Below are 24,426 nucleotides of genomic sequence, written 5' to 3'. Positions count from 1 at the left end.
AGAATGTGTAACCATGCATTGGCTGGTATAAACTTTCACAATGCCATAGTTATACTATTATACTTACATTTACACATATCTGACCCATGACCCACACAGTATGTAACCATGTAATGGGTGATATAAGCTTTCATCTCGTCACAGTTATATGGATTCCATTCAACTGAGAACCCCTTGCTGGGTTGAACAGCTGTCAGATGGACATTCTCTAGAGGCTTATCTGCCACTGAAATAAACAAGACTATAATCAAGTAAATTTTACCAATAGTATTTATATAAGTCTTTGCTTGATAAAAAAGAAATCTTGAATGGAGCTATAATAAATCACTTAGCTTGAAAGATTATTTTAAGAGCAGTGTAGTCATAAGCCAAGCAGAGCTTACATCCTTAACCTGAAAACCAAGCAGAGCTCACATCCCTAACCTGGATACCAAGCAGAGCTCACATCCTTTACCTAGAAACCAAGCAGAGCTCACATCCCTAACCTGGAAACCAAGCAGAGCTCACATCCTTAACCTGGAAACCAAGCAGAGCTCACATCCTTAACCTGGAAACCAAGCAGAGCTCACATCTCTAACCTTGAAACCAAGCAGAGCTCACATCCTTAACCTGGAAACCAAGCAGAGCTAACATCTCTAACCTAGAAACCAAGCAGAGCTCACATCCCTAACCTTGAAACCAAGCAGAGCTCACATCCTTTACCTAGAAACCAAGCAGAGCTCACATCCTTTACCTGGAAACCAAGCAGAGCTCACATCCCTAACCTGGAAACCAAGCAGAGCCCACATCCTTAACCTAGAAACCAAGCACAGTTCACATCCTTAACCTGGAAATCAAGCAGAGCTCACATCTTTAACCTGGAAACCAAGCAGAGCTCACATCCTTAAGCTGGAAACCAAGCAGAGCTCACATCCTTAACCTAGAAACCAAGCAGAGCTCACATCCCTAACCTAGGAACTAAGCAGAGCTCACATCCTTAACCTAGAAACCAAGCAACGCTCACATTCTTAACATAGAAACCAAGCAGAGCTAACATCCTTAACCTGGAAACCAAGCAGAGCTCACATCTCTAACCTGGAAACCAAGCAGAGCTCACATCCTTAACCTAGAAACCAAGCAGAGCTCACATCCTTAACCTAGAAACCAAGCAGAGCTCACATCCTTAACCTGGAAACCATGCAGAGCTAACATCTCTAACCTAGAAACCAAGCAGAGCTCACATCCCTAACCTTGAAACCAATCAGAGCTAACATCCTTTACCTAGAAACCAAGCAGAGCTCACATCCTTTACCTAGAAACCAAGCAGAGCTCACATCCTTAACCTGGAAACCAAGCAGAGCTCACATACCTAACCTGGAAACCAAGTAGAGCTCACATCCTTAACCTGGAAACCAAGCACAGCTCATATCCTTAACCTGGAAACCAAGCAGAGCTCACATCCTTAACCTGGAAACCAAGCAGAGCTCACATCCCTAACCTGGAAACCAAGTAGAGCTCAGATCCTTAACCTGGAAACCAAGCACAGCTCACATGTTTAACCTGGAAACCAAGCATAGCTCACTTCCTTAACCTGGAAACCAAGCAGAGCTCACACCCTTAACCTGGAAACCAAGCAGAGCTCACATCCTTAACCTGGAAACCAAGCGGAGCTCACATCCTTAACCTGGCAACTAAGTAGAGCTCACATCCTTAACCTGGAAACCAAGCACAGCTCACATGTTTAACCAGGAAACCAAGCAGCCCTCACATCCTTAACCTGGAAACCAAGCAGAGCTCACATCCTTAACCTAGAAACCAAGCAGAGCTCACATCCCTAACCTGGAAACCAAGCAGAGCTCACATCCTTAACCTGGAAACCAAGCACAGCTCACATGTTTAACCTGGAAACCAAGCACAGCTCACATCCTTAACCTAGAAACCAAGCACAGCTCACATCCTAAACCTGGAAACCAAGCAGAGCTCACATCTCTAACCTAGAAACCAAGCAGAGCTCACATCCTTAACCTGGAAACCAAGCAGAGCTCACATCCTTTACCTAGAAACCAAGCAGAGCTCACATCCTTATGCTAGAAACCAAGCAGAGCTCACATCCTTAACCTCGAAACCAAGCAGAGCTCACATCCTTAACCTAGACACCAAGCAGAGCTCACATCCTAAACCTGAAAACCAAGCAGAGCTCACATCTCTAACCTAGAAACCAAGCAGAGCTCACATCCTTAACCTGGAAACCAAGCAGAGCTCACATCCTTTACCTAGAAACCAAGCAGAGCTCACATCCTTATGCTTTATGCTAGAAACCAAGCAGAGCTCACATCCTTAACCTCGAAACCAAGCAGAGCTCACATCCTTAACCTAGAAACCAAGCAGAGCTCACATCCCTAACCTGGAAACCAAGCAGAGCTCACATCCTTTACCTAGAAACAAAGCACAGCTCACATCCCTTACCTTGAAACCAAGCAGACCTCACATCCTTTACCTTGAAACCAAGCAGAGCTCACATCCTTTACCTCGAAAGCAAGCAGAGCTCACATCCTTAACCTAGAAACCAAGCAGAGCTCACATCCTAAACCTGGAAACCAAGCAGAGCTCACATCTCTAACCTGGAAACCAAGCAGAGCTCACATCTCTAACCTGGAAACCAAGCAGAGCTCATATCCGTAACCTTGAAACCAAGCAGAGCTCACATCCTTAACCTGGAAACCAAGCAGAGCTCAGATCCTTAACCTGGAAACCAAGCAGAGCTCACAGACCTGACTAGTCGTGATATCAATAGTGATTTTTAATATCAAGCTGCATTTAAAGTTACTGTCCATAGATTGAAACAATTCATATATATGACTATGATGGAGAAAGTTTCTGTATTTTCATTAAGTATGTTTTTATCATGTTTGTGATTGAAAATCTGGTCATAATTGGTTCAAAAACATTTTTATGAGAAGTTACTTGTGTGTAATTTAATACTGTCATGTCACTCCTGAGAAACTGTTTTTAAAATCTAACTTTGTCTTTACCTTTTCCTAACTGGTAAATACAAGGTTCCCAGTGAATACCAGTATCAGTTATCTCACTTTGACCTTTATGGTAACCATGGGTAACTAAACCATAGCGATAGTCAACATCACACAGGTTGCCAGGCAACACAAAAGAAGATGCATTTGTTCCAAGCTGCTTCCATTTGATTGGCTCCTGAAAGTACCATCAATGACTGTTTATACCAATAAGGAAAAGACTACAAAATTTTGTATTAAGCGTCCAAAATGTAATTCCATGTGTTGATAAAATATGGTATGGGTCATGTAAGGATGTGGCAGTTAAACTTTTGGGTTAGATTTATTGCTTGCTATATTGAAACAAGAGCTCCGCCAAGTGGGGCAATATACACCCAAAGGGTTACATCAGAGGATGGAAGCAAAATTTAAAAATCTTGACTGCTGAAACCCAAAGGACAGGAACAACAAAGGGAAGAAATTCCAAAACAAAAATTCACAAAAAAATCCTTATCAGATACAGGTATGTCAAAATACACCTAAAAATTGGAGGTACCATCCATGTTGTACCACAGAAAAGTGGTCTCATTTTTCCTACGGCCAATAATAAAAAGTTTCAAAATAATTATTATAGTAAATAAAAGGGAAGTATTCAAAACATTTTATAGTAAGTGAACAAAAAGGATCTGCAAATAAAAACAGAGCACTGCAATGCAGGCAATTACACAAGCAAAGTCATATATGACCTTACCCCTAAGTGTGACCCTGACCTTGAAGCGAGTCATCCAAAACATGCGCTCTGCTTGTCATTTGGTGGGTAACATTGTGCCAAGTTTCTTTGAAATCCTCAAGCAGTTCAAGAGCTACAGAGTGGACACGAAACAACTGATTGACTTTTGACCCTAAGTGTGACCCTGACCTTGAAACAAGGCATCCAAAACATGCGCTCTGCATGTCGTCTCAGTGTGGTGAACATTTGTCAAGTTTCTTTGAAATCCTTCAAGGGGTTCAAGAGTTACAGAGCAGAAAGAAATTGCTAATTGACACAGTCAGACGGACACCGGGGGTGGGGGTGGGGGGGTATAACATAATATGTTCCTTCTGGCATATAAAAAGATGTTGACAACTCACTGCAAATTTCCAGGTTTTAGTTTTATTCATTGAGACAATGTAAATACACAAATTTCATGGCAGCATTTTCAGAGGGTGTTGTTTTTTCAAAACAGATTATTTTCCTATGTGTAATGCAACATCTCAATTTTATTTCATTTTTGGTAGGAAGACTTGCTATACTAACTGGCTATATATGGTTTACAAACCTTTATCCTGCTAAATTTCCAACATGGATTGGTCCATCATTCAATTTGTGCAGTACCCCTTATTATTCAAAGGGGTGTTCACTGAAAATTTGTTGGCTGAATAGCGAACAGGGCAGACCATGATCAGCCCTGGGATGTTCAGGCTGATCATGGTCTGCACTAGTCGCAAAGGCAGAATCAATAGCCACCAACAGGCTAAAGGTAAAGGTACTCAAAATGAGGTCTCAAGATTTAATTGTTTACATGAAATAAAGAAGGAACTGAATTAGGATATTGTAACCTCAATATAAGACCTATTAAAGGGACACAACTCCAGATTTAAGGACAAAGTAATTACATTAACTGTAAACAAAAATAAAATACTAATTATAGATTTTGATAGGTTTAATGGATAAAGAAACTAATGTATCCTTTAAAACATTAGATAAGCTCTCTTTGACTTTGGCCATGCAGTAACAATTTTACATAAAACGAGAGCTGTCTGATGACAGCGCGCTCGACTATTCGAAGAATTGATTGAAGAATGGGGTCAAAATATTTCCACAGATATTCAGACAAAAGAAATAAATAGATTAGACAAACAATGTTCTTTCGGTAAGTCTTGCACTAAATGGCAATGTATGAACCAATTTTAAAGTCCAAAAAGGGCCATAATTCAGTCAATTTACTATAGTTATATACTCTTGCCTACAGATGGAAATCATAATGATAAACAAGTGTTCAAAGTTTAAAAGCTATATGTCAAATAATTTTGACAAAACGTGGACTTGTATGAAAACAGAACCAATTTCAAAGTCCAAAAAGGGCCATAATTCAGCCAAAATATAAGACAGAGATATGTTCTCTTTCCTACAGATAGAGACTATTATACTAAACAAGTGATAAAAGTTTCAAAGCCATATGTCAAACACTTTACAAAAAATATGAACTAGTACAGAAAACTTAACCAAGATTTATAAGTCAAAAGGGGCCATAATTCAGCCAAAATACTTGATGGAGTTATGTACTCTTGCCTATACCTGGCCATGGTGATGGTAAACAGGTGTTGAAAGTGTCAAAGCTTTATCTCAAAAGACTTTGTCAAAATATGAACTGGTACGAAACACTTAACCATGATTTCTAAGTCAAAAGGGGCCATAATTCAGCCAAAATCCTTGATGGAGTTATGTGCTCTTGCCTATAACTGGCCATGGTGATGGTAAACAAGTGTTGAAAGTTTCAAAGCTTTATCTCAAAAGACTTTGTCAAAATGTGGACTGGTGCGAAAAACTTAACCAAGGTGTGACGCCGACGCCGTGGTGAGTAGGATAGCTCCACTTATTCTTCGAATAGTCGAGCTAATAAAAGGAATCCGGTTGGTATCTGTAGTATCCATGTATCAACATGAATGATAATGATTTGAGCTTTTTTTAATATTTCATTGACATTACAATCTGTTTTACACGATATCAAAATGTTCATCTGATGACATATCCCTTTTACAACAAGAGGAATAAAATTCTAACTGACAGGGCTTTTCATCAGGAAATTGGGAAGAGGCCTTGACCTTTCAAATTGGGAAATTTATGTGCGATAATTGTCCATTTTGGAAAAATAATCAAGTGGAAGTAAACACCGAAAGACAAATTAAATATATCTCCTCTAAAACATTGACTAAAATCCAGGCCATGGAACATAAGTGATTAGACTGGTAATGTATCACACATGGTTCTATGTGCTGTTAGGCTATAGTGTGACCAAAAAAAATCGATACCAGACAAACGCTGCCTCTGGTAATACTAAACGTAAACAAAATCTTAACCATCTGTTGGAATGATTTTGGGAAATCTTACCTTCCATTTTTGGAAATATCTCTGCTACAGTTGGGGAAAAATAGTATATTTTCGGATTGGGAAGTGGCCTTATACAGGCCTCTGTTATATAAGGATGAAAAGCTCTGTAACTACAAAAATGTATATTAAGTTTAATCTGAATGTAAGACTGTAATAAGGTACCTGGAACAACACAATAAAATGTTTCTCTGTGACACTTAAAAATCTCATGTGAATAAATGTTGTTCATGTTAATCACTGTATGTGCAATTCTTATTTAAGAAGTTAAAGAAAATATTTAAAATACACTGAAATATCTCAAACGTTATCAACATGACAAAATCTCAGAAATCTGGGTCCTTTGATGAACAGTCTCACATGTCAAGCACGCAATTGGCTGATTCTGAGCACAGTTTCAAAACTGACCAATGGCATACATGTATTCTGAGAGACTGATAACCAAGCACAAGTTTTACAATGATGGACAGTAAATACCTACCTGACAGACAAGTTGTGTTCCCTCACACCAGACCAGTGTATGAAAGATGCTTGAGAAGTTAGTCTGTTTTTCTCTTACCACTATATCAGCCACTGTAACACAATCTGCATCTGTCTTGTTGTATTGTAGTATCAGTTCTGAAGGACTAGGACCTTGTTAGGAAGGTATACAATACATTAATATTATAATAAATCTGTAAATGATAAAACCAACATAGTGCATCCACGCAGTCTGGTCAGGATCCATACTGTTCACTTTCAAACCCAATTGCAATTAGAGAAACTGTTAGTAAACAGTATGGATCCTGACCAGACTGAACAGATGTGCAAGCTGGTCTGGATCCATGCTGGTCACAAATGCACTATGTTGGTATTCTCATGGTGCGGCTCAATGATGTTTCTCTGTACAAATGCCTAAAACAAGAACACTCACGAAAATAAGCAAGACCTACTTTTTTCGAACAGTAACATGCCAGCAGAAAGTGTCTACCTTTCCAACTTTCACACAAATATATATACAGTTGAACTTTATTAACTCAAACTCAGCAAAATTTGTCCGAGTGATTGGTTGTTTGAGTTACCGAACAAATTCATTATACTTGGATAAAAACTGTCCGGGACCTGACGACAAGTTCGAGAAAAGGGTAGTGTACAAATTATCTGAGTTTGAGTTAACAAAGTCCAACTGAAGCGAAAGGTTGAACTTTATAATTCCCACAGAATCAGGAATATGGATCTTTTTAGAAGCACTGTATCATTGTTTACTTTAAAAGAATCTTGGTCTTAGAGAAGTTTGTCAGTGTCAAACCTTGAATTTGAAATACTCTTGCCAATAATGTATTTTATCTCTAAACTTGCAAAATGACTTTATACATAGTCAGCTGAGGATTTCGACACGCCTATACCCAACTGTCAAAATAAAGTATTTATCTTTGAAAATCCACAGCTTCTTCAAGGTTATGTAATATTCATCAAATCTAATTAAAAAGTTGTTATCATACCAAACTTAGCAGGAAATACAGTTAGAACTCTAGAAGAATTTGCTGGTCCAATGCTGTTTATTGCCTGAAGTGTAACTTGGAGAACCCTGGATTTTGGAACATCGACCTGTGCCATGAATGCTGGATGTTTCACCGATGTTGTCATATTGTATGCTGTTACCTTGTATAGAACATTGTCAGCATTATCATGCAGGTCACAGTCGGTCAGCGGCTGAAATAATGGGCAAATCTTATTCATATTCTGTAGTTTTCATACAACACCTTTTACTCTATCTGGTAAATTCAACACAATATCTTCACCCTTATCATGCTGGACACAACTGACTGGCTTTGCGACCAGTGTAGATCATGATCAGCCTGCACATCCATGCAGTCTGATCATAATCTGCACTGTTCACCATTCAGTCAGTATCTTTTAGTAAGCACCACTTTAACAGTTAATGGTACTGTCCAAATTGAAAGATGGACAAGTTCATTATAGAAATTTAGCAGGGTAAGGGTTAAAAGTGTGTCAGTAATGCCAGCAGTTTTGTCCTGACTTTTATAAAGGTCTAACTTAATATCTATCAATTTACTTTCCCTGTATGACAAAACATTGGAATAACGTCTGCAAACAAATAAAAATTAGCAGTGATGCTATCTAACCCTTAGTCTGCTAAATTTCTAAAATGGACTGGTCCATCATTCAATTTGAGCAGTACCACTTGTTTATCAAAGGGGTGTTCAATGAAAATTTACAGACTGAACAGCGAACAGTGTAGACCATGATCAGCCGCACAGAAGTGATCTTGGCTGATCTTGGTCTGCACTGGTCGTAAAGGCAGAATCACTTGCCGCCCGCAGGCTAAAGGTTAAGGTAAACATAGAGTCTACAAAGTTCAACTGTATATATATTTGTGTGAAAGTTGTTGAATGCTCTAACTGACTGCTGATAATCATAAAATAAATGGTACATTCTAAAACATACTGGTTCATAGCAATACATAACAAATACGTGTGTCTTTTCAAAAACAGTAAAATTCAAGGCCCTAAGTCGCCCACCTGAGTGACATACAATAACAGTGTAAACATGTTTTACCTAGTGATTTCATGGAGACAAATATTCTGAAAAATTTTCATTAAGATTGGATCAAAAAACGTGGCCTCTTGAGTGTAAACAAGCTTATTCTTTGATTTGACCTGGTGACCTAGTTTTTGACCCTTCATGACCCAGATAAAAAATTCGTATGATATTTCATGCACACAAACATTCTGACCAAGTTTCATGCACATCTAATGAACAAGAGTGTTAACAAGCTTTTCCTTTGATTTGACCGGGTAACCTAGTTTTTGACCCCATATGACCCAGTTTCAAACCTAGCCTAGGAATCATCAAGATAAACATTCTGACCAAGTTTCATGAAGATGGGGTCATAAATGTGGCCTCAAGAGTGTTAACAAGCTTTTCGTTTGATTTGACCGAGTGACCTAGTTTTTGACCCCATATGACCCAGTTTTGAATCTGGTCTAGAAATCATCAAGATAAACATTCTGACCAAGTTTCATGAGATAGGATCATAAATGTGGCCTCTAGGTTGTTAACAAGCTTTTCCTTTGATCTGACCTTATGACCTAGTTCTTGATCCAACATGACCCAGTTTCGATCCAGGCCTAGAAATCATCAAGATAATAATTCTGTGCAAGTTTGTATCAAATCAAAGCATAAATGAAACCTCTATATGGCTGAAAGGGCCAAACTAGAAAATTTTGCCCATTTCAGGGGCAGTAACTCCAGAACCCATGATGGAATCTAGCCAGTTTTCAAAAGAAACTGAGATCTTATTGTGACTTAAGTTGTGTGTAAGCGTGGCTAAAAATCAAATATAAAATGTCACTTCTATCGTGTTCATAAGGTCAAAATTAACAAATTTTGTCTCTTTAAGGGGTCAATCATGGGCCGTAACTCCGGAACCTATAATTGGATCTGACAGATTCATCATGGAATCCAAGATTTATTGTTGTTGAAGATATTTTGCAAGTCTGTATCAAATCAAACCATAAATGAAGTCTTTATATGGCTGCAAAAGCAAAAACAGCAAATTTTGGCCATTTAAGGGGCCATAACTCTGGAACCCAAGATGGGATCTAATCAGTTTTTGAGAGGAACTGAGATATTATGCCAAGGCCACACCAAATTAATTTCTTGGTCATCGGAATTTTTCCAAAAAATTTAGGAGCGAGCGAGCGAAATAAAAATAAAAATATTTGTTTTTGGATTTCACCTACTTTTTGAGCGGGCGAGGAGCGATTTGAAGAAAAAAATAAAAGACCTTGTCACAAAAGTCAACAAGCACTGCAAAAACATATCAAAATGGCTTGAAAAGACATAAAAGAACCAAAGATCTTTAAATATTGAAGGTTTAATTACAAATTGTTCCCAAAATACATTACAAACATTTAGACATTTAAACAAACTGCGGGGACAACAGGCGGATACAAGAAAATCTGGCAATTTGACCGTATTTCTAGTGTATAGAACTAATGTGTTTGCTAAGTTTTATCCTAGGCAAGCAAGTACCCTGGCCACATAAAGGGTTTTGCCTTAGATTCTATGTCACTACATAAGAATAAGAAAGCTGTTACTCTCATGTAGTGTATAACAGAAATCATTATATATATGGAAAAAACTGCAATCACTTCACCAGTACATTAGGCCATACCAAATTGATATGTCGTTCGTCGGAACTACCGCATCAATAATTTCATTCCCGAGAAAAAAAAATAAAAATCACCCCCCCGCACGTACATAAAAATCTCCGAAAAAAAAAAATTTTTCCCCGATTACGCGGACCGGAATAATAACGGCAAAGCAGGTTTTATCGCTGTTTTAATGCGTCAAAGTGATATTGATCAGATTTCATGCATCCGTAATACATGTTACTGATGACCAAAACTCAAAAAGTCAGGAATTATGGTGTTGTTCATCATTTGTTTTAAATCTGGAGTGTCTGTGCTAGTGCCACACATGGCCTTCGATGTGTCGGTAGGTAATGAAGTAGGCACGTTCTATTTTTGTTCAATACAGTGAAAGGAACGAATCACGACTTGTAAGACGTGCACGGGGATGCAGTTAAAAATATTTGGAAATATTGTTCAGATATAGTTTTCAAACCATTTGTTATCAGTTGTTTAGTTCAGTATGTTATATCTAGAGCCCAAAGCTGAGCCCGACTACTATCTTGAAAAAATGTTTGTTCACAGATCCTGACCGACCTATCACATTGTCTAGGCCAAATCTTTTTGAACGTAACTTCTTTAGTACAGCAGTCAGATATTCTATCGAAACGCATTTAGTCAATTAAAAATTGTTTAGCTTTTCAAATAAGTAGTGTAGATATAAAATATGTCCTTTTGTAACCCCAATTTTGCCTGTTTGTCTATTACTTGGCTGTGAATTGATAGAACGAAAAAAAAACTGGAAAAACAGACCTCCCCAACTCTAAATTTCTAGTTCAGTCAAAGCAAAACAAACAACACTTTAAGGGTGGCCATATATCACTTTAAGGGTGACCATATTGGGATCATTCTTTGCCAGTCTTGTTATCATTTTTGCCTGAAATGAATCTCCACCACAAAAACATAAGCTAGCCGGATCTGTTAGGAAATTATTCCAAAGGGATTCGAGCAATGTCGAAGCATCTGTATGACCAACTCTGTTTGGTCTCACTGGTCAAGTGGTTTGTTACTTCCCTTCACCTCTATGGGTTGGAGTTCCACTAGGGGCACAAAGTTGTTCATGTGCCGAAGCCATCTAACTGTGCTTCAGAAGAAATGTTATTCCACACATGTGCCTGTTTTGTCTTAAATAGGCAGGCCTTCAGATTAATTAGAAAAATCAAAATTAAAGATAAGACACTCATCCCTTAGAAATTATAACTAAAAAAAAAAACAAAGTGATTCAGTGAGGTTTGGCAAGAATTTATTTGCAAAATCATTCATGTAGTCTTTAAAACATAATAGAAAAGCTATATACTGTGTTACCCACACTGTAAATGTTTGATTTCTGTGTTATTTCTAAAGAAATGTTAACTTCATGTATAATCATAACCGCCTCCTCAAGGGTCCAAGCTGGGAAAAAAATAATAAAAAAAGCCCGCTCGCTCCATGTAAAATCTACCCGCCTCTGAAAAAATCAAAATTGAGAAAAAAAAAATAAAATAAAAATTTCGCTCGCCCGCTCCAATTTTTTTTGAAAATTTTCCGAAGAACTATTAATCAATTTGGTATGGCCTTAGGTATACTCATGACCTATATATACTCAGCGTCACTGAAAAGTTACCACCTAATACATACCTCTTTACTATTTTATACAGTATCGATGTCACTTTTTCATGGCCTGTGCGCGGTCTATTACTCATAGACCCTGTCTGATCACGTCTCCTAACCCATTTCATGACTGTCAGGTGAGAACAGCATATACGACGTGCAATTTCGCGACATGAAAGTTCGGCGTCAACCATGCCAATGGCCTGATGGCGTTGATTGTGCCTTAAACGTGGCATTCTTAGCAAGGATATTCTGTTTTTTTTAACGTATTCCTGTTAGTCTGTCGACTAACTTTCAAGTGCGATGAATGATTTGCGATAGAAAATTCGTACATGTCGACATTGCTGGAAAAAGTCATTTTGCACGTGCAGCCCGTGCCTCAAATGGAGTTAATCGAATTTGACAAATCTTTACACCAGTGACGTTTCAGCTGCGTCAAAAATGTAGGCGTGTTATGCTTTTAACACAGTCCAGTGCGATTTTTACAATATAAGGGCCATTAGGATGGTAACTTTTCAGCGACAAGTTTCTATTGTTCTTTGATTTCACATTTAACTTTGGCAGATAAGGAAAGACTTCCTTTTGATGATGCAAGTCTTAACAATAAATGCATTATAATCTTCAGTTTCTTTTTGATAAATAAATCTGATGGTACCCATTAAACAAATCTGAAAAAGGATCTATAAACAGTTATATAATATTCTTGTTTTTCAACTCTACTTGAAAAATAAAAAAGTAAGCCTTTAATGCATGTTTTCTTGGATTGTGAGTTTATAAGCTCTTTAGGATTCCTTTGCCATAATAAAGTTCCATGTGCGTACCCCTTCTCCGCAAGAAAATTGTGTTCATTTTACATAGCTGATAGAAGCAATGTTCCAGTCCTTAAAATCAAAGTTATTTCAACAATACATTATTTATGATGTAACACTGTATGTAAAGTCCAAACTGAATTATACCGCCTGTTCATCATTTAAGTACTACCAAATTACTGCTGATATATGTGTTTAATTTTAAGGATTGCAGCAAAACGTTGTTTTAATAACCAGCCATTATTAAATGACACTGTTTTAAATAATGAGATATTGATGTTCATCTTGAGAAAATATGTTCTGCGGAAACTCTTTCTGATGACCTGTCAAGGATTTATTTACACAATCTAACTGTCATTTTGGCTGTCAGTTTTGCAAACTGGGGCAACACAGAGCCTCAAACATGTTCTTCTGGTGTTTTAATGGACAATTATGATTAAAAGTATTAAATTTTATGAATTACTATCGCTTCACAGTGATAATAGGGCCCCTAAACAGTGAAAAACGCCCGCTCTGAAATTTTGAAATCGGTCTGCAAAACTGAAGCGAGCGGAAGCTGATTTTCAAAAAAAAAGATTGTTTTTGATTTTGGAAAAAAATGGAGCGGGAAATCCGTTGACCAAGTAATCAATTTGGTGCGGCCCAATACAAGTTGTGTGCAAGTTTGATTAAAATTTATTGCAAAGTGTTGTCTCTATTGTGTTCACAAGAAATTGTGAACGGACGACTGACGGACGACGGACAAAATGCGATCACAAAAGCTCACCCTGTCATGTCACTACATGACAGGTGAGCTAAAAACCAGAGAAAAATTACGGCCAAGTTGATGTTAAGACTCTATATACTACAGCAGCATAGGAGCCTTGCTGGTAGCCCGTATCTGGCTTAAACATTCTAATAGTTCCATAATAATCAAGTCAGCAGGATAAGAAATTAAACTGAAGAAAAAGCTATGTAAACTTGTAAAGTCCAACTTACTGCTAATCAAATTGCTTTTTTTAAAAAACTTGCTACAAAACTGAACATACAAATGGGGAATAACTGTGGTAAACATTAAACAATAAATGGAAGGTAGAGTATCTAAAGCATGTATTATGTGATCAAAGATGTTCTAAGCACAACTTACAGTCCAGTATAGCTGTAGTGAATCATAACCTTGCAGACCTGGCCTAATGATACCAGATATTTCATACAGTCCTGGCGAAGTGGCAGGGTTTACATCTAACACTGAAATATAATATGTTTAACATAAAACAAGAGGGTCATAATGGCTCTAGATTGCTCACCTGAGTTTCAGAGTTTGAACACTATGTTTCTTAGGTCTTTCAAATTTGGTGGAAACAAGGAGCTTCATGTATAACCAAAATTGTTTTTTGAGGTTTTAAGTTTGAAGCTGAAGGTCATATGAGGGTCAAGGTCATTTATATATAGGTCATTTTGTAGGTCTTGTCACAAGTATTGTTGAGTGTCAGTATAATCTAAATCAGGTCATTTATGATGGCTATCAGTAATCTGGTTTAATCAAGGAGTGTGTGTGTGAGGGGGGGAAATAAACACAGAACATTGGAGCAGGGAAGGTGTCTTTGCATTAAATGGTGATCTGCATCCAACTGCCTAATCATCTGAATAGTAAGTCTGTGTTTATATACTGTTTACTCACAGACAATATACCCTTGATAGTTTTGGAGTATGTTTTGGAGTGAGCGGTCTATGGGTAAGTTTTGGAGTAAGCGGCCTATCGGTAATTCAAAAACCATAATTCCAAAGTGCCTGGGCTGATTTGGCAAGTTATCAAACTTGGCCGAGGACTTATTGGCAACACACATTTTGTTCAAGTTTGGTGAAGATCGGATGAGAAATGTTTGACTTAAGAGTGCGGACATAAATATTGTGATACACTGACACACACACACAGAGGAGTAAATCAATATGTCTCCCACCACAGTGGTGTGCCAGACACATTTTATCTATGGACATGGACATTAATCAAAACTGTTTCAGTATCAAATCAGCATTGTTTCAACATAAATTAATGCTGTTTCACACCTCATCTACATTGTTTCAGTGTCTGACAAAAAAAAAAACAGTTCAATATTTAGCTAAGTCCAAGACAAAGACCATCTATCAATATTAATTCAGCATAAAGTCTAAACATTAACCATTGATAACATGGCACCAAACATTAAATAACAGCTATTTAATCTGAATTAGCTTACATTTGGTTAATTTCAATGTTAATTCAAGGTTGAATGAGACCTGGTAGAACACAAAATGCCCCCCTTGATGCATTCAGTAACTGCAAAAGGAACAGAAATAATTTGGTCACTGTGAACTGGACATTTGATGTACTAACCTCAAATCAATAATTATGGGTCATTTACCGGTCATATAAAAACCTACATATCAAATGTTATCTTAAACAAAAGCATTCTCTAGTTACCGGTATTTGGCAAAAAAAGGTCTACTGTTCTGGGTCAGTGTGACCATGGTCTTTGACCTACTGACCTCAAATCAATAGTGGTCATCTGCTGGTCAAGATCAAACTCTCTATTAAGTTTTTGACCCTAGGCCAAACTGTTCTCAAGTTATCAACCAGAAATGGTTTAACTGTTCTGGGTCACTGTGGCCTTGAGCTTTCACCTACTGACCTCAGAATCAATAGGGTACACCTGCTGGTTATGATCAACCTCCCTACCAAGTTTTGTGATCCTAGGTCAAGCGTTCTCAAGCTATCATCCGAAAATAGTTTTACTGTTCCAGGTCACTGTATGACCTTGACCTTTGACCTACTGACCTCAAAATCAATAGGGGTCATCTGCTGTTCATTACTAACCTCCTTTTCAACTCTCATGATCATAGGCTCTTGAGTTATCATCAGAAAATCGATTGGTCTACAGACTGACTGACCGACAGATATCTACAAAACAATATATCCCTCCTTCCTCAATGGGGTCATAATAAACTCTAAAGCAATGTTGAATCAATGTTGATGCAACAATGTTGCTTCAACTTTCAAAATCAAACATAAATCCAACTAATATTCAGTCAAACTAATATTCAACAGAAGAAATCAATACTTATTCAATGCTGATTCAACATCTTCTTGCCTTGTGGCAGATTATTGATTTATAGACCACTGTCCATTTGAGCCACGCCATGGGAAAACCAACAGTTTGCGACCAGCATGGATCCAGACCAGCCTGCGCATCCACGCTGTCTGGTCAAGATCCATGTTGTTCGCTTTCAAAGCCTATTCCAATTACAGAAACTGTTAGTGAACAGCATGGATCCTGACCAGACTGCGCAGATGCGCAGGCTGGTCTGGATCCATGTTGGTCATAAAGCCACTATGTTGATTTTCTCATGGCACGGCTCATTTAATTCCAAGTAAGCTCTTCAGGCTCACTCTGAATAAAAACTTAGTAGCACATAATAATTTTCTGGTAGCTCCTGACATTGGATTTAAGAAACCGTGACATACCATCACTATCAGTGCGTTGTGTAAGTATCTCTGGAGCACTCCAGTATCCCTTCTCTATGTATGTCTTATTGGCCTCTTCTTTCTCCTTCATTAGCCTACCCTTAACAGCATATGTGTACTCTGTGTAGGGAGTAAGACCACATAGTATCCTACTCTCACTGTAAGTTTGATTTCTTTCAAAATACAATACACTTTTCATCTGTAACAAAAAAGTATATATCAATTACGTATCATACCCTAAAATCCGGAAAATTAACCCGGTTTGAAAATAAGACAATCTCGAAAATAAGCCACCATTTCACTACAGGCAAGAAGGATTCATAAATTAGCTGCACTGAAACATAAGACGTCTACATTTTTGTCATATGGTGACGTTCCAGCTTTAATGGTGTAGGAAGACCCAAGGTGCTCCTCCGTGCATTATTTCATCACGAGCCGGCACCTGGGTAGAACCACCGACCTTCCGTAAGCCAGCTGGATGGCTTACTCACATGAAGAATTCATCGCCCTGAGTGAGGCTCGAACCCACATTGATGAGGGGCAAGTGATTTGAAGTCAGCAATCTTAACCACTCAGCCACGGAGGCCCCTCTACATTTTTGTATCAGAAACAGTATCAATGATCTTGTTAGGACATAATTAATAATTAACACAACGCGGTGCTTACCACATATTGTGTAAGTTATTCATTCCCGTTGAGCGATTAATTCGTAGGTGTATTTGTTTGTTAGGATCAGATTATTTTCATTAAGAAATAGTAACACAAGAGGGCCAAGATGGCCCTAGGTCGCTCACCTGAGAAACACACCATAACACAACATATTAAACAGTGTAAACATGTTTGACCTAGTGATTTCATGGAAAAAAATATCCTGATCAATTATCATTAAAATTGGAGCAAAAATCTTGAGTATAAGTAAGTATTTTCTTTGATTTGACCTAGTGACCTAGTTTTTGACCCCAGATGACCCATATTCAAACTTTACCTAGATTTTATCAAGGCTATCATTCTGACCAAATTTTATGAAGACCAATTGAAAAATACAGCCTCTATCGCATACACAAGGTTTTTCTTTGATTTGACCTAGTGACCTACTTTTTGACCCAAGCTGACCCATATTCAAACCCGACCTAGATTTCATCAAGGCAACATTCTGACTTAATTTCAGGAAGATCAACTGAAAAATATAGCCTCTATCGCATACACAAAGTTTTTCTTTGATTTGACCTAGTGACCTAACTTTTGTTCCCAGATGACCCATATTCAAATTTGACCTAGATTCTGTCAATGCAATCATTCTGACCAAATTTCATGAAGATCAATTGAAAAATACAGCCTCTATCGCATACACAAGGTTTTTCTTTGATTTGACCTAGTGACCTACTTTTTGACCCAAGATGACCCAATTTCAAATTTGGCCTTGATTTCATTAAGGTTATCATTTTGACTGAATTTCAGGAAAATCAATTGAAAAATACAGCCTCTATCGCATATACAAGCTTTTCCTTTGATTTGACCTAGTGACCTAGTTTTTGACCCCAAATAACACATATTCTAACCTGACCTAGATTTTATCAAGGCAATCACTATGACCAAAATTCATGAAGATTAATTGAAAAATACAACCTCCATTGCATACACAAGGTTTTTCTTTGATTTGACCTAGTGACCTAGTTTTTGACCCAAGATGCTCCATATTCAAACTTGACCTAGATTTCATCAAGGTTATCATTCTAACCAAAATTCATGAAGATTAATTGAAAAATACAGCCTCTATCGCATACACAAGGTTTTTCTTTGATTTGACCTAGTGACCTAGTTTTTGGCCCCAGATGACCCATTTTCGAACTTGGCCTAGATTTCATCAAAATAATCATTCTGACCAAAATTTATGAAGATTAATTGAAAAATACAGCCTCTATAGCATACACAAGGTTTTTCTTTGATTTGACCTAGTGACCTAGTTTTTGAACCCAGATGACCCATTTTCGAATTCTGCCTAGATTTCATCAAGGTAATCATTCTGACCATAATTCATGAAGATTAATTGAACAAGAGCTGTCTCCATAGGATGACACATGCCCCCGATGGCACTTTGAATGAATAGTTATGGCCGATGTTAGAGTTTAGGACCTTTGACCTACGGAGCTGGGTCTTGCGCGCGACATGTCGTCTTACTGTGTCACACATTCATGCGTAGTTATTTTAAAATCCATGCATGAATGACAAAGATATGGACCGGACACGCCCATCAATGCACTATCATGAAAAATGACCTTTAATGTCTAATTGTGACCTTGACCTTTGAGCTACGGACCTGGGTCTTGTGCACGACACGTCGTCTTACTGTGGTACACATTCATGCCAAGTTATTTGAAAATCCATCCATGGATGACAAAGATATGGACCGGACATGCCCATCAATGCACTATCCTTTAACGTCTAAGTGTGACCTTGACCTTTGAGCTACGGACCTGGGTCTTGCGCGCGACACGTCGTCTTACTGTGGTACACATTCATACCAAGTTATTTGAAAAGCCATCCATGGATGACAAAGATATGGACCGGACACACCCATCAATGCACTATCCTTTAAAGTCTAAGTGTGACCTTGACCTTTGAGCTACAGACCTGGGTCTTGCGCGCGACACGTCGTCTTACTGTGGTACACATTCATGCCAAGTTATTTGAAAATCCATCCATCGATGACAAAGAAATGGACCGGACACGCCCATCAATGCACTATCCTTGTATGTCTAAGTGTGACCTTGACCTTTGAGCTACAGACCTTGGTCTTGCGCGCGACACGTCGTCTTACTGCGGTACACATTCATGCCAAGTTATTTGAAAATCCATCCATCGATGACAAAGATATGGACCGGACACGAAAATTGCGGACAGACTGACAGACCGACAGACTGACGGACTGACAGACCGACGGACCGACAGACGGTTCAAAAACTATATGCCTCCCTTCGGGGGCATAAAAATACAGCCTCAATCGCATACACAAGGTTTTTCTTGCTTTGACCTAGTGACCTAGTTTTTGACCCCAGATGACCCATTTTCAAATTCGGCCTAGATTTCATCAAGGTAATCATTCTGACCAAATTTCATGAAGATCAGTTGAAAAATACAGCCTCTATCACATACACAAGCAAATTGTTGACAGACAGACAGACGACAGACGCCGGACATCGAGCGATCAGAAAAACTCACCTGAGCATTGCTCAGGTGAGCTAAAAACAGGCATGTCATAAGTAAAGGTAACTACAGATGTCAATGTTTTTACTATAAAGCAATAAGTATGACATGCGTATCTGCAGTATTTTGGTACTCGAACATAATTTTATGCCCATTTTAAAATTATCAGATTTATGTACTCAAAAGTTAGCCAGACTCAAAAATAACCGGTTCTCGTTAATAAGCCACCAAATCCTTAAAAAAACTGAAAATAAGCTGTGGCTTATTTTTGGAATTTCAGGGTATTAGTTTGAAAGAATACAATTTATTTGCAAAGTCAGAAAAGTAATAATGAGAACAATGACTTACTTTAACTAGAACTATCACAGGAGTGACTTATACCCCCACCATACGGTCTTGTCACAGAAGAATGGCAACCATCAACCATAAGAAATTTTAAAAATACTTAAAATAATATTAAATGTAAAAAAAATTAATACTTAAAAAAAAAATATACTCGTCTTTGGAGTACTTCATCCTGGGCTTCCTCAGCACATATAAGTTGTAATACTAGTATACCTTGAAATCCCGGAAATAAATTTCTGTAAGGATTTGGTGGCTTATTATCAAGACCAGCTTATTTTTGAGTCTGGCGAACGTTTGAGTACATATATTCAGTAACGGTTTAAAAACCAGCTTAATTGTTTTAAGTGTTTTTATTCAAATGTATGTTTTATTACTATTACGTGTTGAAATGTCTGCTATGTGCACGTTAGTAACTTGCTATCTCATACGGTACGTGTCCTAACAAAGTCATTGATACTATTACTGATACAACAAGAGCTGTCCATAAGACAGCCAAGCTCGACTATTCGAAATATTGTCACAGAAGCAGGAAATTATTACCCAAAATGTTAAATATCAAAAGAGTTTTAAGTTCGAAAGGGGACATAATTTGACCAAAATACATATCAGAGTTATGGGACTTGATGCTATCAACTAGTTTTATAACCCCGAAGAAACATGTTAAGTTTCAATTCAATATCTGCATTAGTTTTGGGGATAGTAACTTGCATGTAAAACTTTAACCAGAATTTTCTATGTCCAAAAGGGGGCATAATTTGCTCAAAATAAATGTTAAGAGTAATGGAACTTGACCCAGTGAGGTTGGTAATTGACCTAGAAAAAGAATAAATAAGTTTCAAAGCTATATGCCTTTAAATGATAGCTGTATGTACTTGCACGCAAAACTTTAACCAGGATTTTCTAAGTCCAAAAGGGGGCATAATTTGGCCAAAATACATGTCAGAGCTATGGGACTTGACCCAGTGAGGTAGGTAATTGATCTAGAAAAAGAAAAAATAAGTTTCAAATCTATATGCCTTTTAGTAATAGCTGTATGTACTTGCACGCAAAACTTTAACCAGAATTTTTTAAGTCCAAAAGGGGGCATAATTTGGCCAAAATACATGTCAGAGTTATGGGACTTGACCCAGTGAGGTAGGTAATTGATCTAGAAAAAGAAAAAATAAGTTTCAAATCTATATGCCTTTTAGTAATAGCTGTATGTACTTGCACGCAAAACTTTAACCAGAATTTTTTAAGTCCAAAAGGGGGCATAATTTGGCCAAAATACATGTCAGAGTTATGGGACTTGACCCAGTGAGGTAGGTAATTGATCTAGAAAAAGAAAAAATAAGTTTCAAATCTATATGCCTTTTAGTAATAGCTGTATGTACTTGCACGTAAAACTTTAACCAGAATTTTTTAAGTCCAAAAGGGGGCATAATTTGGCCAAAATACATGTCAGAGTTATGGGACTTGACCCAGTGAGGTAGGTAATTGATCTAGAAAAAGAAAAAATAAGTTTCAAATCTATATGCCTTTTAGTAATAGCTGTATGTACTTGCACGCAAAACTTTAACCAGAATTTTCTAAGTCCAAAAGGGGGCATAATTTGGCCAAAATGAAGGTCAGAGTTATGGGACTTGGTGCTATCAACTAGTTTTATAACCCCGAAGACACATGTGAAGTTTCAATTCAATATCTGCATTAGTTTTGGAGATAGTAACTTGCATGTAAAACTTTAACCAGACTTTTCTAAGTCCAAAAAGGGGCATGATTTGCTCAAAATACATGTTAGAGTTATGGAACTTGACCCAGTGAGGTTGGTAATTGACCTAGAAAAAGAATAAATAAGTTTCAAAGCTATATGCCTTTGGCATGCAATATGATTTCAACCAATATATAGCAATGATTTCAAGGAAAAACCCTTCTTACAGCAAAAAAAAAACAAGAGCTGTCGGAGGACAGCAACGCTCGACTATTCAACAGCCTTGTCGACTGAATGAATACGAAAGTAGAAAAAGGGGCATAATTTTAAAAAAAGCAAAATAGGGTTATGGAACCTGCATAGTGCTTATCAGCTCATGACAGTGGACAAGTGTGTGAAGTTTCAATCCATTCCCATTAGTGGGTACTGAGATACCAGCTTACATATAAGAATTTAACCCAAAACTCCTAAGTTTAAAAAGGGGCATAATTTTGTAAAATGCAAAGTTGAGTTATTGACCCTTTGCACTGCATGTCATATCATGACAGTGAACAAGTGTGTGAAGTTTCAATCCTTTCCCATTAGTGGATACTGAGATACCAGCTTACATACAAAACCTTAACCAAAAAATTCTAAGTCGAAAAAGGGGCATAATTTTGTAAAAAAGCAAAACAGAGTTATGGAACCTGCTTTGTGTATGTCAGATCATGACAGTGAACAAGTGTGTGAAGTTTCAATCCATTCCAATTAGTGAGTACTGAGATACCAGCTTACATACAAAACCTTTACCAAAAAATTCTAAGTCGAAAAAGGGGCATAATTTTGTAAAAAAGCAAAACAGAGTTATGGAACCTACTTTGTGTATGTCAGATCATGACAGTGAACAAGTGTGTGAAGTTTCAATCCATTCCAATTAGTGAGTACTGAGATACCAGCTTACATACAAAACCTTAACCAAAAAATTCTAAGTCGAAAAAGGGGCATAATTTTGTAAAAAAGCAAAATAGAGTTATGGAACCTGTGCAATGTAAGTCAGTTTATCACAGTGAATAAGTGTGTGAAGTTTCAATCCATTCCCACTAGTGGTTGCTGAGATACCAGCTTACATACAAAACCTTAACCAAAAATTTCTAAGTCAAAAAAGGGGCATAATTTTGTAAAAAAGCAAAATAGAGTTATGGAACCTGTGCAATGTAAGTCAGTTTATCACAGTGAATAAGTGTGTGAAGTTTCAATCCATTCCCACAAGTGGTTGCTGAGATACCAGCTTACATACAAAAACTTAACCAAATCGGGACGCGGACGCCGATGCGGACGCCGACGCGGACGCCGACGCGGACGCCGACGCATGGGCGAGTCCAATAGCTCTACTATTCTATGAATAGTCGAGCTAATGAGAACTATTTGAATCCGCCATTATGCGACTACCATTTTTTCATAGGTGCTCAGGCTATTTAGTGTCTGTATGCCTCAAAATTAACCTTAAATTCTAAGTGAAAGGGGACATAATTCATGAAAAATTGGTGTCAGAGTTATGCATCTTGTGTCACATGATGTTGGTGACGAGGTGGAACATCTATTTTAAGTCTGAATCAATTCCATTTAGTAATAACTGAGATATAGTGAAAATGCATCAAAATCTACCTTAAATTCTAAGTAAAAGGGGGCATAATTCATGAGAAGTTGGTGTCAGAGTTATGCACCTTGTGTCACAAGATGGGGTTGATAAGGTTGAACATCTATTTAAAGTTTGAGTCAAATCCATATTGTAATAACTAAGATATAGTGAAAATGCATCAAAATTAACCTTAAATTCTAAGTAAAAGGGGGCATAATTCAAGATAAATTGGTGTCAGAGTTATGCACCTTGTGTCACATGATATGGTTGATAAGGTTGAACTTGACTTCACCAAATACAACCTGCTCTCCCATTCTTCCTACCAAAATGTCAACAATACACCCACAATGAAATTTAAAAAAAAATAGCCTCAAGGACCTCGGACATTTTCCTATTCAGATTGCCTATCCGATTAAGGAAAAAGTGACTTAGGGATAGACTTCTGAAATTGCATAGTTATGATAGTTGAAGATCATTTCTTGATAAATGCGACTTCATTTTACAAGTTCATGAACAAAAAAGAAGACTTTGTAGACATTTCTCATTCTCTTTTCTATTAAAATATGAACATAAATTATTTTTACGTTTTAAACATCTTTCCCACCAGTGACACAACAAAATAGTTCACATGCCTTTGTAAATAATTAGTATATACGTATGCTACAAAAATGGCACTTGGTCACAGGTGGGAAAGTGTTTAAAATTGAAAAAAACTATGTACAGGGTGTCAGCAAATAAATTTTTACATAAATATCCTAAACCTTACATATATACAGCTTTATTCATTTTTGTAAATATTTCAAGCACAGAAACACTAAACTAAATAAATAGCAGACACAGAAAGTCGTAAGTCAAGAACCAAGCAAGTGGCTTCGACATATTACATATGTGTCTTCAACTTAAACATAACAAAGAAATACAAACGAACTTCTATGGGAATAGTGCCACTTAGGTGCAATGTTTTTACCTTTTGTAGGACACAGTTGAAGCGAACCTAGAATGCCTTTTAAGAGCAACATTTGCTTTTATTCGATCCAGCATACTATACCCTAACAGAACTACACCAGACACTATCTCATTAACTAACCTAGTTACTTCTAGAACTTACACTGACACCCATAGAACTAATACTGACTCGCCATAGCTAACACTGACACTCCCAGAATTAACATCAATTCGCTCACACGTCTGAAACTTATTTCGAAGCCAACCGAAATACTAGTAATGACCTCAAAGAACTAACACAGACGCCCCAAGAATATCTACATAAATGTTGATACTAGCTAGTGAAGTTCTGTTCCACTGATATAAAATGCTAAAAGTAAGGCATCCCTGAACCCGCAGTGAAAGAGGCAGTCTCC

At 37.5% G+C, this 24,426-nt stretch overlaps 1 protein-coding gene across 5 annotated transcripts in view; it reads right to left on the bottom strand.

Annotated features, from left to right (window-relative positions):
• Positions 1-24,426, bottom strand: part of LOC123525160 (uncharacterized) — an 85,093-nt gene that overhangs the window by 15,457 nt on the left and 45,210 nt on the right. For all 5 annotated transcript variants that reach the window (XM_045303963.2, XM_045303961.2, XM_053538126.1 and 2 more), the window contains 6 exons: positions 16,212-16,410; positions 13,857-13,957; positions 7,617-7,827; positions 6,617-6,768; positions 3,012-3,186; positions 68-226 (listed from right to left, as the gene is read on the bottom strand). In XM_045303963.2, the coding sequence (XP_045159898.2) occupies positions 68-226; positions 3,012-3,186; positions 6,617-6,768; positions 7,617-7,827; positions 13,857-13,957; positions 16,212-16,410 (997 nt within the window). The remainder of the gene's footprint in view (positions 1-67; positions 227-3,011; positions 3,187-6,616; positions 6,769-7,616; positions 7,828-13,856; positions 13,958-16,211; positions 16,411-24,426) is intronic.

Source organism: Mercenaria mercenaria, chromosome 3, assembly GCF_021730395.1.
Source record: "Mercenaria mercenaria strain notata chromosome 3, MADL_Memer_1, whole genome shotgun sequence".
NCBI classification, from domain to species: Eukaryota; Metazoa; Mollusca; class Bivalvia; order Venerida; family Veneridae; genus Mercenaria; species Mercenaria mercenaria.
The sequence above is the reverse complement of the archived record's forward strand: the minus strand, read 5'-3'. Positions and strand labels throughout refer to the sequence as shown.